Source organism: Pseudophryne corroboree, chromosome 11 (assembly GCF_028390025.1).
Source record: "Pseudophryne corroboree isolate aPseCor3 chromosome 11, aPseCor3.hap2, whole genome shotgun sequence".
NCBI lineage: Eukaryota > Metazoa > Chordata > Amphibia > Anura > Myobatrachidae > Pseudophryne > Pseudophryne corroboree.
In genome coordinates this window covers 98,096,732-98,113,886 of record NC_086454.1, presented here as the reverse complement: position 1 = coordinate 98,113,886, position 17,155 = coordinate 98,096,732, and the positions used below count along the sequence as shown (strand labels likewise).

The 17,155-nt window shown below is 47.5% G+C and overlaps 1 protein-coding gene across 1 annotated transcript in view; it reads left to right on the top strand.

Moving 5' to 3' along the window:
* Window positions 1-205: 205 nt before the first annotated feature.
* Window positions 206-17,155, top strand: part of CSTPP1 (centriolar satellite-associated tubulin polyglutamylase complex regulator 1) — a 354,572-nt gene continuing 337,622 nt past the window's right edge. Inside the window, exon 1 of the mRNA XM_063944654.1 lies at window positions 206-393. Within this exon, the coding sequence (XP_063800724.1) occupies window positions 351-393 (43 nt within the window). The 5' untranslated portion in view covers window positions 206-350. The remainder of the gene's footprint in view (window positions 394-17,155) is intronic.

The following is a 17,155-nucleotide window of genomic DNA, read 5'->3' as shown; positions in this document are numbered from 1 at the left end:
AAATAATAGTAATAATAATAATAGTAATAATAATAATAATAATAATAATAATAAAAAACCCGCTGTAATTAGATGGCATACAGTTATTACGAACTGTTACCAGCATGCTTCATGAAGCATGTAATCATGTCGTTCAGGAGTAACATAACGTTTAAGCTGTAATAATACCATGTCCTCCTAATGACTACTACTCCGCCATGGTGCGGAACTATAGTACTGCGCTCCGGTTTCTGCACAGAACATTCATCAGTTGCACCACAAATGGCTGTTGCTATGGTGACCGGAGACGCGGCCTAGTTACCGGGCCGGAACCTGCGCCTGCTGCAATAACGTTTTCGGAATCGGAGAACATGAGCCCGGAAAGGCTGCTCCAGTCTGGCCGGGAGTACCTGGGTGAGAGCGCGGGCTGCTGCTGCAAGGCTACCCGCGGTGTGGGTGCGGAGGCATGGCTGTGGTCATTGTGCGTGCCAGGGTGATAGTGTGTAGCGTGCAGCTGTCAGCAGGTGCAGCACGTATACTGCTCCCATCTGCGCCTGCTGGATTATTATATTTTATGTTCCAGTTTAGAATAACATTAATAGTGCTGTGCAGGCAATTGTCATCCTCTGTTCTACAGCTGTAATACCTACAGTATATGTAGTGTGTAATAATATTCCTGCAATCAGTCATATCATTACACATGATGACAGATCAGCAATGTAGCTATTACAGATGCACAATAGAGGATAACTACAGTTATTAAAATTGTACTGGCAATACATGTCCAATTGTTGTATGTCCCAGGCTGTATTAATAGCGATCTATTGCTGAATTAAAGTCAGATTTGATCCATGTGAAAAACTGTATGTGGAGCATAGCTGGAATGGACTGTTTGTTGGTTTCGCAATAAGTACAGGTTGAGTATCCCTTATCCAAAATGCTTGGGACCAGAGGTATTTTGGATATGGGATTTTTCCGTATTTTGGAATAATTGCATACCATAATGAGATATCATGGTGATGGGACCTAAGTCTAAGCACAGAATGCACTTATGTTTCATATACACCTTACATACACAGCCTGAAGGTAATTTCAGCCAATATTTTTTAAAACTTTGTGCATTAAACAAAGTGTGTCTACATTCACACAATTCATTTATGTTTCATATACACCTTATACACACAGCCTGAAGGTCATTTAATACAATATTATTAATACATTTGTGTATTAAACAAAGTTTGTGTACATTGAGCCATCAAAAAAACAAAGGTTTTACTATCTCACTCTCACTCAAAAAAGTCCGTATTTCGGAATATTCCGTATTTCGGAATATTTGGATATGGGATACTCAACCTGTATTTGATTAATTTTCTTTTTATGAGATATGTATAGAGCAGTAATATATTTATTGATTTGTTCTTCATATAAAGTTAGAATTTAATTTACAGTTATTTCATATTCTCATTCAATATATCACGTCTGTTAGCATAGTCAATATCAGGTGTGGTATGGAAGGTAGATAGTAATTAGGTCGACAGTGTCTAGGTCGACCACTATTGGTCGACAGGGTGTCTAGGTTGACAAGGTCTTTAGGTCTACATGGTCTAGGTCGACAGGTGAAAAGGTCGACATGAGTTTTTTATGCGGGGGGGGGGTTGTGTCGTTTTCTTTGTAGAGTGACTGGGAACCCCAATTAGTGCACAGAGTCCTCTCCTCTCGCATGGCGAGCTCAGGCAAGGTGCCTCACTCTGCTACCGTTGCGCTCTGCACAGATTACCATTCCCAATTGTAGTCCACGTGGATCATTAAGTATGAAAAGGTTAAAAAAAAAATTGTGAAAAACTCATGTCGACCTGTTGACCTAGAACATGTCGACCTAGAAACCCTGTCGACCTAGATAATGTCGTCCCAGTTACTGTCGACCTAGAGACCGGATCCCGTCAATATTGTAGCACTGCTTCTTAATGCTGGTGCACGTTAAATTGGCCATAAGAGTCTCAGATTGGTTGTTCAACTAGGAATATACATCTTTGATCAGTTATTATTTTTCTTTTTGTGTGTGTGCTGGACATAAAGTGTGTTGAACATGATTAAATGTGAATTTACCAAGATTTAATGGTGAAACTGGAAAAATGTGTTTTCTCTGACGTCCTAGTGGATGCTGGGAACTCCGTAAGGACCATGGGGAATAGCGGCTCCGCAGGAGACTGGGCACAAAAGTAAAGCTTTAGGACTACCTGGTGTGCACTGGCTCCTCCCCCTATGACCCTCCTCCAAGCCTCTGTTAGATTTTTGTGCCCGACCGAGAAGGGTGCACACTAGGGGCTCTCCTGAGCTCTTAGTGAAAGTTTAGTTTTAGGTTTTTTATTTTCAGTGAGACCTGCTGGCAACAGGCTCACTGCATCGAGGGACTAAGGGGAGAAGAAGCGAACTCACCTGCGTGCAGAGTGGATTGGGCTTCTTAGGCTACTGGACACCATTAGCTCCAGAGGGACCGAACACAGGCCCAGCCTCGGAGTCCGGTCCCAGAGCCGCGCCGCCGGCCCCCTTACAGAGCCAGAAGCAAGAAGAGGTCCGGAAAATCGGCGGCAGAAGACATCCTGTCTTCACCAAGGTAGCGCACAGCACTGCAGCTGTGCGCCATTGCTCCTCAGCACACTTCACACTCCGGTCACTGAGGGTGCAGGGCGCTAGGGGGGGGGCGCCCTGAGCAGCAATAGAAACACCTTGGCTGGCGAAAATACATCACATATAGCCCCCAGGGCTATATGGATGAATTTTAACCCCTGCCAGATTCCACATAAAAGCGGGAGAAAAGGCCGCCGAGAAGGGGGCGGAGCCTATCTCCTCAGCACACAGGCGCCATTTTCCTTCACAGCTCCGCTGAAAGGACGTCTCCCTGACTCTCCCCTGCAGTCCTGCACTACAGAAACAGGGTAAAAAAGAGAGGGGGGCACTAATTGGCGTAATAATTACAAATAGCAGCTATAAGGGGGAAAAACACTTATTTAAGGTTATCCCTGTATATATATAGCGCTCTGGTGTGTGCTGGCATACTCTCCCTCTGTCTCCCCAAAGGGCTAGTGGGGTCCTGTCCTCTGTCAGAGCATTCCCTGTGTGTGTGCTGTGTGTCGGTACGTTGTGTCGACATGTATGAGGAGGAAAATGATGTGGAGGCGGGGCAATTGCCTATAATAGAGATGTCACCCCCTAGGGAGTCGACACCTGAGTGGATGATCTTATGGAAGGAATTACGTGACAGTGTCAGCTCTTTGCAAAAAAAAAACAGTTGACGACATAAGACAGCCGGCTACTCAGCTTGTGCCTGTCCAGGCGTCTCAAAAGCCATCAGGGGCTCTAAAACGCCCGTTACCTCAGATGGTAGATACAGACGTCGACACGGATACTGACTCCAGTGTCGACGGGGAAGAGACAAACGTGACTTCCAGTAGGGCCACACGTTACATGATTGAGGCAATGAAAAATGTTTTACATATTTCTGATAATACTAATACCACTAAAAAGGGTATTATGTTCGGTGAGAAAAAACTACCTGTAGTTTTCCTGAATCTGAGAAATTAAATGAGGTGTGTGATGAAGCGTGGGTTTCCCCCGATAAAAAACTGATAATTCCTAAAAAATTATTGACATTATATCCTTTCCCGCCAGAGATTAGGGCGCGTTGGGAAACACCCCCTAGGGTGGATAAAGCACTCACACGCTTATCAAAACAGGTGGCTCTACCCTCTCCTGAGACGGCCGCCCTTAAGGATCCTGCTGATAGAAAGCAGGAAGGTATCCTAAAATGTATTTACACACATACTGGTGTTATACTGCGACCGGCAATCGCCTCAGCCTGGATGTGCAGTGCTGGTTTGGCTTGGTCGGATTCCCTGACTGAAAATATTGATACCCAGACAGGGACAGTATATTACTGACTATAGAGCATTTAAAAGATGCATTTCTATATATGCGTGATGCACAGCGGGATATTTGCCGACTGGCATCAAGAGTAAGTGCGCTGTCCATTTCTGCCAGAAGAGGGTTATGGACGCGACAGTGGTCAGGTGATGCGGATTCCAAACGGCATATGGAAGTATTGCCTTATAAAGGGGAGGAGTTATTTGGGGTAGGTCTGTCAGATCTGGTGGCCACGGCAACAGCTGGGAAATCCACGTTTTTACCCCAGGTCGCCTCTCAACATAAGAAGACGCCGTATTATCAGGCGCAGTCTTTTCGTCCCCATAAGGGCAAGCGAGCGAAAGGCTCCTCATTTCTGCCCCGGGGCAGAGGAAGGGGAAAAAGGCTGCAACAGACAGCAAATCCCCAAGAACAGAAGCCCTCTCCCGCTTCTGCCAAGTCCTCAGCATGACGCTGGGGCTTTACAAGCGGACTTAGGCACGGTGGGGGCACGTCTCAAGAATTTCAGCGCGCAGTGGGCTCACTCGCAGGTAGACCCCTGGGTCCTTCAGGTGGTATCTCAGGGGTACAAATTGGAATTCGAGACACCTCCCCCTCGCCGGTTCCTAAAGTCTGCTTTACCGACGTCTCCCTCCGACAGGGAGGCGGTATTTGAGGCCATTCACAAGCTGTATTCTCAGCAGGTGATAATCAAGGTACCCCTCCTGCAACAGGGCAAGGGGTATTATTCAACGCTGTTTGTGGTACCGAAGCCGGACGGCTCGGTGAGACCTATTTTATATCTGAAATCTTTGAACACTTACATACAAAGGTTCAAGTTCAAGATGGAGTCACTCAGAGCAGTGATCGCGAACCTGGAAGAAGGGGACTATATGGTGTCTCTGGACATCAAGGATGCTTACCTCCATGTCCCAATTTACCCTTCTCACCAAGGGTACCTCAGGTTTGTGGTACAGAACTGTCACTATCAGTTTCAGACGCTGCTGTTTGGATTGTCCACGGCACCCCGGGTCTTTACCAAGGTAATGGCCGAAATGATGATACTTCTTCGAAGAAAAGGCGTCTTAATTATCCCTTACTTGGACGATCTCCTGATAAGGGCAAGATCCAAGGAACGGTTAGTAGTCGGAGTAGCACTATCTCAAGTAGTGTTACGACAGCACGGGTGGATTCTAAATATCCCAAAATCACAGCTGATTCCGACGACACGTCTGCTGTTCCTAGGGATGATTCTGGACACAGTCCAGAAAAAGGTGTTTCTTCCGGAAGAAAAAGCCAGGGAGTTATCCGAGTTAGTCAGAAACCTCCTGAAACCAGACCGGGTCTCAGTGCATCAATGCACAAGGGTCCTGGGAAAAATTGGTGGCTTCCTACAAAGCGATTCCATTCGGCAGATTCCACGCAAGAACATTTCAGTGGGATCTGCTGGACAAATGGTCCGGATCGCATCTTCACATGCATCAGCGGATAACCCTGTCCCCAAGGACAAGAGTGTCTCTCCTGTGGTGGTTGCAGAGTGCTCATCTTCTAGAGGGCCGCAGATTCGGCATTCAGGACTGGATCCTGGTGACCACGGATGCCAGCCTGAGAGGCTGGGGAGCAGTCACGCAGGGAAGAAATTTCCAGGGCTTGTGGTCAAGCCTGGAAACGTCACTTCACATAAATATCCTGGAACTAAGGGCCATTTACAATGCTCTAAGCCAAGCAGGACCTCTGCTTCAGGGTCAGCCGGTGTTGATCCAGTCGGACAACATCACGGCAGTCGCCCACGTAAACAGACAGGGCGGCACGAGAAGCAGGAGGGCAATGGCAGAAGCTGCAAGGATTCTTTGCTGGGCGGAAAATCATGTGATAGCACTGTCAGCAGTGTTCATTCCGGGAGTGGACAACTGGGAAGCAGACTTCCTCAGCAGACACGACCTCCACCCGGGAGAGTGGGGACTTCATCCAGAAGTCTTCCACATGATTGTAAACCGTTGGGAAAAACCAAAGGTGGACATGATGGCGTCCCGCCTCAACAAAAAACTAGACAGGTATTGCGCCAGGTCAAGGGACCCTCAGGCAATAGCTGTGGACGCTCTGGTGACACCGTGGGTGTACCAGTCAGTGTATGTGTTCCCTCCTCTGCCTCTCATACCTAAGGTACTGAGAATCATAAGAAGGAGAGGAGTAAGGACTATACTCGTGGCTCCGGATTGGCCAAGAAGGACTTGGTACCCGGAACTTCAAGAGATGCTCACAGAGGAACCGTGGCCTCTACCTCTAAGAAGGGATCTGCTCCAGCAGGGACCCTGTCTGTTCCAAGACTTACCGCGGCTGCGTTTGACGGCATGGCGGTTGAACGCCGGATCCTGAAGGAAAAAGGTATTCCGGATGAAGTCATCCCTACCCTGATCAAAGCCAGGAAGGATGTAACCGCACAACATTATCACCGTATTTGGCGTAAATATGTTGCGTGGTGCGAGGCCAGGAAGGCCCCTACAGAGGAATTTCAACTGGGTCGTTTCCTGCATTTCCTGCAAACAGGACTGTCTATGGGCCTAAAATTAGGGTCCATTAAGGTTCAAATTTCGGCCCTGTCGATTTTCTTCCAGAAAGAACTGGCTTCAGTTCCTGAAGTTCAGACGTTTGTCAAGGGGGTACTGCATATACAACCTCCTTTTGTGCCTCCAGTGGCACCTTGGGATCTCAATGTAGTTTTGGGGTTCCTAAAATCACATTGGTTTGAACCACTCACCACTGTGGACTTAAAATATCTCACATGGAAAGTGGTAATGCTGTTGGCCCTGGCTTCAGCCAGGCGTGTCACAGAATTGGCGGCTTTATCCTATAAAAGCCCTTACCTAATTTTTCATTCGGACAGGGCAGAATTGAGGACTCGTCCTCAATTTCTCTCTAAGGTGGTTTCAGCGTTTCACCTGAACCAGCCTATTGTGGTACCTGCGGCTACTAGGGACTTGGAGGACTCCAAGTTGCTGGACGTAGTCAGGGCCCTGAAAATATATGTTTCCAGGACGGCTGGAGTCAGAAAATCTGACTCGCTGTTTATCCTGTATGCACCCAACAAGCTGGGTGCTCCTGCTTCTAAGCAGACTATTGCTCGCTGGATTTGTAGTACAATTCAGCTTGCACATTCTGTGGCAGGCCTGCCACAGCCAAAATCTGTGAAAGCCCATTCCACAAGGAAGGTGGGCTCATCTTGGGCGGCTGCCCGAGGGGTCTCGGCGTTACAACTTTGCCGAGCAGCTACTTGGTCAGGGGCAAACACGTTTGCTAAATTCTACAAATTTGATACCCTGGCTGAGGAGGACCTGGAGTTCTTTCATTCGGTGCTGCAGAGTCATCCGCACTCTCCCGCCCGTTTGGGAGCTTTGGTATAATCCCCATGGTCCTTACGGAGTTCCCAGCATCCATTAGGACGTCAGAGAAAATAAGAATTTACTTACCGATAATTCTATTTCTCGTAGTCCGTAGTGGATGCTGGGCGCCCATCCCATCCCAATCCCATGCGGATTGTCTGCAATACATAGTTATTGTTACAAAAATCGGGTTATTATTGTTGTGAGCCATCTTTCCAGAGGCTCCTCTGTTATCATGCTGTTAACTGGGTTCAGATCACAGGTTATACGGTGTGATTGGTGTGGCTGGTATGAGTCTTACCCGGGATTCAAAATCCTTCCTTATTGTGTACGCTCGTCCGGGCACAGTATCCTAACTGAGGCTTGGAGGAGGGTCATAGGGGGAGGAGCCAGTGCACACCAGGTAGTCCTAAAGCTTTACTTTTGTGCCCAGTCTCCTGCGGAGCCGCTATTCCCCATGGTCCTTACGGAGTTCCCAGCATCCACTACGGACTACGAGAAATAGAATTATCGGTAAGTAAATTCTTATTTTTTTTCCTTTCATTGATGAACAATGAGATCATGGTGGGTTTTCTTACTGAGCCATACCAGTCAATATAGTAATTTTAAGCTGCCACTGTGATGTTAAGTTTTGGTCAAATTCTAAGATTGATGAACTGTTCAAAATGTGCTTATAGGGGGGTAAATGTACTTAGCTTTAAAGAGTGATAAAGTGGGTAGAGATAACATATCAGCCAATCAGCTCCCAACTGTCATGTTACCAGCTGTGTTTTAAAAAAATGGCAGGAGCTGATTATCTAGTACTTTATCTCTCCCCACTTTATCACTCTCTAGGTCTTAGTACATCTGCCCTTCTGTGTGTTAACTATTGGTCATGTTGTATGTGATTGTATATCAATATGCATGTCTAAAATTGAACAGAATGTTGTTGTTTTTTGTGTGTGGCTAGCTTAATGCAATGGGGGGGTATCCAATTACCCACAGTATATAACCGTGGGTAATTGTGTTGCCAGTGGCTATCCAATTAGCCCCAATAAACCAACAGGGGCTGCTGCAGGCGAAACCAAATCCCAGAAAGCAGCCCTGTTTACATGCGAAAACGGGTCTGCGGACGGCGAAAACACACCGGTTTCACTGAACCTGTGTGTGTGTGTGTGTGTGTGTGTGTTCGAGAGAATTTTTTTTTTCCAGTGATCCTAATAGGATAGCCCGGAAAAAATATTGGTGAATCATCGCAAAAAAACTTTAGTTTTTAGCTCCTGCTGTTTCTTCGTGGCTAATTGGATCCCCCCTCCCCCAATATGTGCAATTTTTGAGATTTTTTTTTTTTCTAAATAAAAAAAAAAAAGACACAGAAAAAGAATAAACAACAGTATGTGAGAGCTGTCACAATATGGTACAAAAACAACAACAAACCAAAATAAAAACTGTGTACAGGCAACCGACCGGCAAACCAAGATGGTGGCCACAGAAAACACTGACAGTGACGTCACCACTAGTTCCTGCAGCCAGACATATCGGTTGGCTGATTGGTAAGTGCGTTTGCTGTGCCGCATACTTACCAAATCGGTTGGTCAGTTGGCAGGTCCACCGGATGGCCGATCCGTCATACAGGTGTGTACCCTGCATAAGGCACAATTCATGTGGGCAAATCAAACCAAAACCTATACAGGAGGATGCATATTCCATAGGAAGTTTTAAATGAGAAAATACAGCATGGTGTAGCATGGGGGCAAGTAGTCCTCATATCAGACCAGGCCTTCATGTAATAGTCATAGATTCCTGGACATGGTATCCGGTCTCTAGGTCGACCACACTTAGGTCGACAGTAACTAGGTCGACAGGGTTTCTGGGTCAACAGGGTCTCTAGGTAGACATGTTCTAAGTCGACAGGTCGACATGAGTTTTGAAATGTTTTTTTCTTCCTCTTTTGAACTTTTTTCATACTTTACGATTCATGTGGACTATGATTGGGAATGGTAATCTTCCCCGAAGCATGGCGAGCGAAGGCGATGCACTAATTGGGGTTCCTGGTCACTGCACAGCGAAAAATGACACAATTTAAAAAACAAACAAACCCTCATGTCGATCTTTTGACCTGTCGACCTAGAGACCCTTTCGACCTACTTACTGTCGTCCAATAGTGGTCGACCTTCAATACCACACCCCTGGATATGCCCTGAGCAAATGCCAAAAGTCACTATGAGGAGCACGTTTAGGCCAGTACACAGTGGTACGTACAAGGCATGGAGCTGTATGGTAGGACCTGTGGACTATGTAATAATGAATCTGCTGATAACCAACATGAGGTAGTATATACCAGTTTGGATCGATTCAGTTGTTTTTGTGTCTAATCTCTTGTCCCTTTAGACAGGGTGATATTCAATTAATTGTGCCAGCAGGCATAAGTAACTGAGCGCCATTTAGCTCGGCGGAAACAGCGTCACACCGGGCATTTAAGTCGGAGAATGCCCCATCTCCTGACAAAACACCCTGTTTAGTCCGGGAGAAGGGACATTCTCCAACTTACCACTGCTCTGTATTGAATAGCAGCAGGAGCTAATTCCCGGCGCTGTTCAACTGTCATCTAATTGAATCGAGCCCATTGATTCTCATTTATCTGTATGGTCTGCAGAATGGGCCTAATTCAGACCTGATCGGTGCTGTGCGTTTTCGCACTGCAGCTGATCAGGTCTGAACTGCGCATGTGCCGGCCCATGTCAGACAGCCGATGGCCGTCTCAGCCCTGCGATCGCCTCCGCCATTTTAGGGGCGCGGTCCAGGCAACGCTGGCGTGCCTGGACCATGTGGTGGGTGGGCCGTAGTGGCTGCGTGATGTCACACGCAGCCGCTGTGACCCTCACAGCGGCGGGTAGCTTCCTGCCAGTGCGCAGGAGCTACGCAGACAGGGAGCTATTCTTCAAGTACAAAAGCATCGCCACCGTGCGATGCTTTTGTACTTGTACGACTGGGCGGGGCGGACTAGCCTTGTGTTGGGCGTCCCCCAGCATGTTTGGAAAGCTGATACGATCAGGTCTGAATTAGGCCCAATGTTAGTATTTACTCTGTTTTTGTTTGATTAAATGATAAATGAGTGGGGCAGATGTATTAACCTGGAGAAGTCATAAGGAAGTGATAAACCAGTGATATGTGCAAGGTGATAAAGGCACCAGCCAATCAGCTCCTAACTGTTAATTTACATAATGGAGCTGATTGGCTGCTGCCTTTATCACCTTGCACATATCACTGGTTTATCACTTCCTTATGCCTTCTCCAGGTTAATACATCTGCTCCACTGTTTGCTGTTTAGTGGTATTTTCTTTTGATCTACTGCTAAAATAAGTTTACCATTACTTTTATGTTTACTCATATGTTTGTTTGTTTTTATTTTAAAACATTAGATTGTCAGGTGAGTGATGATTTATGCCAGGAATAAGGTATTTGTTGCTTGGAGCATGGCCTAACAAGTGGATTCTTTATTTCATTATGAATAATCATAATCCTCTCAACTACAAAGTTATCATCATCTCCAATCTTATGCTATTATATCATAATAGCTGCTATTAACTTTATTAGTGAGTTGCTATTCTGTTGGAAAGGCTATAGACGGCAGGGTTCGCACTAGAAGTATTATTTCTGGTTTACATTAAGTGCTTGCTCACACATATCTGATGGGAAATGGGTAATGCCCCATGGGCTTTTATTTGTTTTTAGTGTCTAACATTAAAATCTGCCTAATTGTTAAGAAAACTATCTGGAATCAGCTTTAAATACCTTATATTTACATCATTTGATAGTAAGAAAAAGTTGAAAATTTTTGGGACATTTTTGGAAATATTAACTAAAGTACTGTAGTTAAAGAAGTTGGTAAAGTACCTGAATTAGATCATTCAGATCTGCGTTTTTTGCTGCCTTGCGATTGGATAATCACCGCCTACGGGGCAAGGGGGGGGGGGGGGGAATCGCTGTGCAAGTGTGCATTCGCTTCTGTTTGTGTATCTGGCACTGTCTCTGCACAGTCTAGGACTTATTTATCATGTGCGATAGAATACTGCTGATCGGGGCCGGAGCTGACGTCTGACACCCTCCCTGAAAACGCTTAAGCCCGTCTGGGTTTTTCCAAACACTGCCTGGAAACGGTTAGTTGCCACCCACAAACGGCCTCTTCCTGTCAATCTCCTTGCGAACGCCCATGCAAATGAATCCTTCGCACAATCCCGTCGCTGACCAGCGATCCCCGTTACAGACGTGCCGGTGCGGTACATGCGCAGTTCGGATCTGATAGCCCGCTGGACGATCAGATCTGAATTACCCCCATAGTTTCTGAAGATCTCTACAAACGCAGTAGCATACCTCTCAACTTCTTCAGGAGGGACATCTGCATGTTCCAGAGGCACATGCTGAAAATTAGGGGGGCGTGGCTTCACGGTAAGTGCTGCAAACGCAAGCAACAACCCCGTTTCTCTGACGTCCTAAGTGGATGCTGGGGACTCCGTAAGGACCATGGGGAATAGCGGCTCCGCAGGAGACAGGGCACAAAAGTAAAAGCTTTAGGATCAGGTGGTGTGCACTGGCTCCTCCCCCTATGACCCTCCTCCAAGCCTCAGTTAGGTTTTTGTGCCCGGCCGAGAAGGGTGCAATCTAGGTGGCTCTCCTAAAGAGCTGCTTAGAGTAAAAGTTTTGTTAGGTTTTTTATTTTCAGTGAGTCCTGCTGGCAACAGGCTCACTGCAACGTGGGACTTAGGGGAGAAGAAGTGAACTCACCTGCGTGCAGGATGGATTGGCTTCTTAGGCTACTGGACACTAGCTCCAGAGGGACGATCACAGGTACAGCCTGGATGGGTCACCGGAGCCGCGCCGCTGACCCCCTTGCAGATGCTGAAGAGAGAAGAGGTCCAGAAATCGGCGGCTGAAGACTTCCCAGTCTTCTTAAGGTAGCGCACAGCACGGCAGCTGTGCGCCATTGCTCTCAGCACACTTCACACCAACGGTCACTGAGGGTGCAGGGCGCTGGGGGGGGCGCCCTGGGCAGCAATGAAAGTACCTATGCTGGCTAAAAATACATCACATATAGCCCCTGAGGCTATATGGATGTATTTAACCCCTGCCAGGTTGTCAGAAAAACCGGGAGAAGAGCCCGCCGGAAAGTGGGCGGGGCCTATTCTCCTCAGCACACAGCGCCATTTTCCTACACAGCTCCGCTGCTAGGAAGGCTCCCAGGCTCTCCCCTGCACTGCACTACAGAAACAGGGTTAAAACAGAGAGGGGGGCATTTTGTGTGGCGATATTATAATATATTTCTCTATCGTCCTAGTGGATGCTGGGGTTCCTGAAAGGACCATGGGGAATAGCGGCTCCGCAGGAGACAGGGCACAAAAAGTAAAGCTTTAGGATCAGGTGGTGTGCACTGGCTCCTCCCCCTATGACCCTCCTCCAAGCCTCAGTTAGATTTTTGTGCCCGGCCGAGAAGGGTGCAATCTAGGTGGCTCTCCTAAAGAGCTGCTTAGAAAAGTTTAGCTTAGGTTTTTTATTTTACAGTGAGTCCTGCTGGCAACAGGATCACTGCAACGAGGGACTTAGGGGAGAAGAAGTGAACTCACCTGCGTGCAGGATGGATTGGCTTCTTTGGCTACTGGACATTAGCTCCAGAGGGACGATCACAGGTACAGCCTGGATGGGCACCGGAGCCTCGCCGCCGGCCCCCTTGCAGATGCTGAAACGAGAAGAGGTCCAGAATCGGCGGCAGAAGACTCCTCAGTCTTCTTAAGGTAGCGCACAGCACTGCAGCTGTGCGCCATTTCCTCTCAGCACACTTCACACGGCAGTCACTGAGGGTGCAGGGCGCTGGGAGGGGGGCGCCCTGGGAGGCAAATGAAAACCTTTTTTGGCTAAAAATACCTCACATATAGCCTCCGGGGGCTATATGGAGATATTTAACCCCTGCCAGAATCCATTAAAGAGCGGGAGACGAGCCCGCCGAAAAAGGGGCGGGGCCTATCTCCTCAGCACACAGCGCCATTTTCCCTCACAGAAAGGCTGGAGGGAAGGCTCCCAGGCTCTCCCCTGCACTGCACTACAGAAACAGGGTTTAAAACAGAGAGGGGGGGAACTAATTTGGCGTTAGAAATATATAAAAGATGCTATAAGGGAAAACACTTATATAAGGTTGTCCCTATATAATTATAGCGTTTTTGGTGTGTGCTGGCAAACTCTCCCTCTGTCTCTCCAAAGGGCTAGTGGGTCCTGTCCTCTATCAGAGCATTCCCTGTGTGTGTGCTGTGTGTCGGTACGTGTGTGTCGACATGTATGAGGACGATGTTGGTGAGGAGGCGGAGCAATTGCCTGTAATGGTGATGTCACTCTCTAGGGAGTCGACACCGGAATGGATGGCTTATTTAGGGAATTACGTGATAATGTCAACACGCTGCAAGGTCGGTTGACGACATGAGACGGCCGACAAACAATTAGTACCGGTCCAGACGTCTCAGAAACACCGTCAGGGGTTTTTAAAACGCCCGTTTACTTTAGTCGGTCGACACAGACACGGACACTGAATCCAGTGTCGACGGTGAATAAACAAACGTATTCCTTATTAGGGCCACACGTTAAGGGCAATGAAGGAGGTGTTACATATTTCTGATACTACAAGTACCACAAAAGAGGGTATTATGTGGGATGTGAAAAAACTACCGTAGTTTTTCCTGAATCAGATAAATTAAATGAAGTGTGTGATGATGCGTGGGTTCCCCCCGATAGAAAATTATGGGCGGTATACCCTTTCCCGCCAGAAGTTAGGGCGCGTTGGAAACACCCCTTAGGGTGGATAAGGCGCTCACACGCTTATCAAAACAAGTGGCGGTACCGTCTATAGATAGGGCCGTCCTCAAGGAGCCAGCTGACAGGAGGCTGGAAAATATCATAAAAAGTATATACACACATACTGGTGTTATACTGCGACCAGCGATCGCCTCAGCCTGGATGTGCAGAGCTGGGGTGGCTTGGTCGGATTCCCTGACTAAAAATATTGATACCCTTGACAGGGACAGTATTTTATTGACTATAGAGCATTTAAAGGATGCATTTTCTATATATGCGAGATGCACAGAGGGATATTTGCACTCTGGCATCAAGAGTAAGTGCGATGTCCATATCTGCCAGAAGATGTTTATGGACACGACAGTGGTCAGGTGATGCAGATTCCAAACGGCACAAAGGTGTATTGCCGTATAAAGGAAGAGGAGTTATTTGGGGTCGGTCCATCGGACCTGGTGGCCACGGCAACTGCTGGAAAATCCACCGTTTTTACCCTAAGTCACATCTCTGCAGAAAAAGACACCGTCTTTTCAGCCTCAGTCCTTTCGTCCCTATAAGAGTCATATCTGCCCAGGGATAGAGGAAAGGGAAGAAGACTGCAGCAGGCAGCCCATTCCCAGGAACAGAAGCGTTCCACCGCTTCTGCCAAGCTCTCAGCATGACGCTGGGACCGTACAGGACCCCTGGATCCTACATGTAGTATCCCAGGGGTACAGATTGGAATGTCGAGACGTTTCCCCTTCGCAGGCTCCTGAAGTCTGGTTTACCAAGGTCTCCCTCCGACAAGGAGGCAGTATGGGAAACAATTCACAAGCTGTATTCCCAGCAGGTGATAATCAAATTACCCCTCCTACAACAAGAAAAGGGGTATTATTCCACATTATATTGTGGTACTGAAGCCAGAAGGCTAGGTGAGACCTATTCTAAATCTAAAAAAAAAAATTTGAACACTTACAAAGGTTCAAATCAAGATGGAGTCACTCAGAGCAGTGATAACGAACCAGGAAGAAGGGGACTATATAGTGTCCCGAGACATCAGGGATGCTTACCTCCATGTCCAAAATTTGCCCTTCTCACTAAGGGTACCTCAGGTTCGTGGTACAGAACTGTCACTATCAGTTTCAGACGCTGCCGTTTGGATTGTCCACGGCACCCCGGGTCTTTACCAAGGTAATGGCCGAAATGATGATTCTTCTTCGAAGAAAAGGCGTCTTAATTATCCCTTACTTGGACGATCTCCTGATAAGGGCAAAGTCCAGGGAACAGTTGGAGGTCGGAGTAGCACTATCTCGGATACTGCTACAACAGCACGGGTGGATTCTAAATACTCCAAAATCGCAGCTGATCCCGACGACAAGTCTGCTGTGCCTAGGGATGATTCTGGACACAGTCCAGAAAAAGGTGTTTCTCCCGGAAGAGAAAGCCAGGGAGTTATCCGAGCTAGTCAGGAACCTCCTAAAATCAGTGCATCATTGCACAAGGGTCCTGGTAAAGATGGTGACTTCCTACGAAGCAATTCCATTCGGCAGATTTCACGCAAGAATTTTTCAGTGGGATCTGCTGGACAAATGGTCCGGATCGCATCTTCAGATGCATCAGCGGAAAACCCTATATCCAAGGACAAGGGTGTCTCTCCTGTGGTGGTTACAGAGTGCTCATCTTCTAGAGGGCCGCAGATTCGGCATTCAGGATTGGATGCTGGTGACCACGGAGGCCAGCCCGAGAGGCTGGGGAGCAGTCACACAAGGAAAAAATTTCCAGGGAGTGTGATCAAGTCTGGAGACTTTTCTCCACATAAATATACTGGAGCTAAGGGTAAATTTATAATACTCTAAGCTTAGCAAGACCTCTGCTTCAAGGTCAGCCGGTATTGATCCAGTGGGAAAAACATCACGGCAGTCGCCCACGTAAATAGACAGGGCGACACAAGAAGCAGGAGGGCAATGGCAAAAACTGCAAGGACTTTTCGCTGGGCGGAAAATCATGTGATAGCACTGTCAGCAGTGTTTCATTCCGGGAATGGAAACTGGGAAGCAGACTTCCTCAGCAGGCACGACCTCCACCCGGCAGAGTGGAAACTTCATCGGGAAGTTTTCCACATGATTGTAAACCGTTGGGAAATACCAAAGGTGGACATGATGGCGTCCCGTCTGAACAAAAAACGGGACAGGTATTGCGCCAGGTTAAGAGACCCTCAGGCAATAGCTGTGGACGTTCTGGTAACACCATGGATGTACCAGTCGGTGTATGTGTTCCATCCTCTGCTTCTCATACCTAAGGTACTGAGACTTATAAGACGTAGAGGAGTAAGAACTATACTCATGGCTCCGGATTGGCCAAGAAGGACTTGGTACCCGGAACTTCAAGAGATGCTCACAGAGGACTTATGGCCTCTGCCGCTAAGAAGGGACTTGTTTCAGCAAGTACCATGTCTGTTCCAAGACTTACCGCAGCTGCGTTTGACGGCATGGCGGTGGAACGCCGGATCCTAAGGGAAAAAGGCATTCCGGAAGAGGTCATTCCTACCCTGGTCAAAGCCAGAAAGGAGGTGACCGCACAACATTATCACCACATGTGGCAAAAATATGTTGCGTGGTGTGAGGCCAGAAAGGCCCCACGAAGAAATTTCAACTCGGTCGATTCCTGCATTTCCTGCAAACAGGAGTGTCTATGGGCCTCAAATTGGGGTCCATTAAGGTTCAAATTTCGGCCCTGTCGATTTTCTTCCAGAAAGAAGTGGCTTCAGTTCCTGAAGTCCAGAAGTTTGTCAAGGGAGTATTGCATATACAACCCCCTTTTGTGCCTCCAGTGGCACTGTGGGATCTCAACGTAGTTCTGGGATTCCTCAAATCACATTGGTTTAAAACCAGTCAAATCTGTGGATTTGAAGCATCTCACATGAAAAGTGACCATGCTCTTGGCCCTGGCCTGGACCAGGCGAGTGTCAAATTGGTGGTTTTTTTCTCAAAAAAGCCCATATCTGGTTGTCCATTTGGACAGGGCAGAGCTGCGGACTCGTCCCCAGTTCTCTCCCTAAGGTGGTGTCAGTGTTTCACCTGAACCAGCTTATTTTGGTGCCTTGC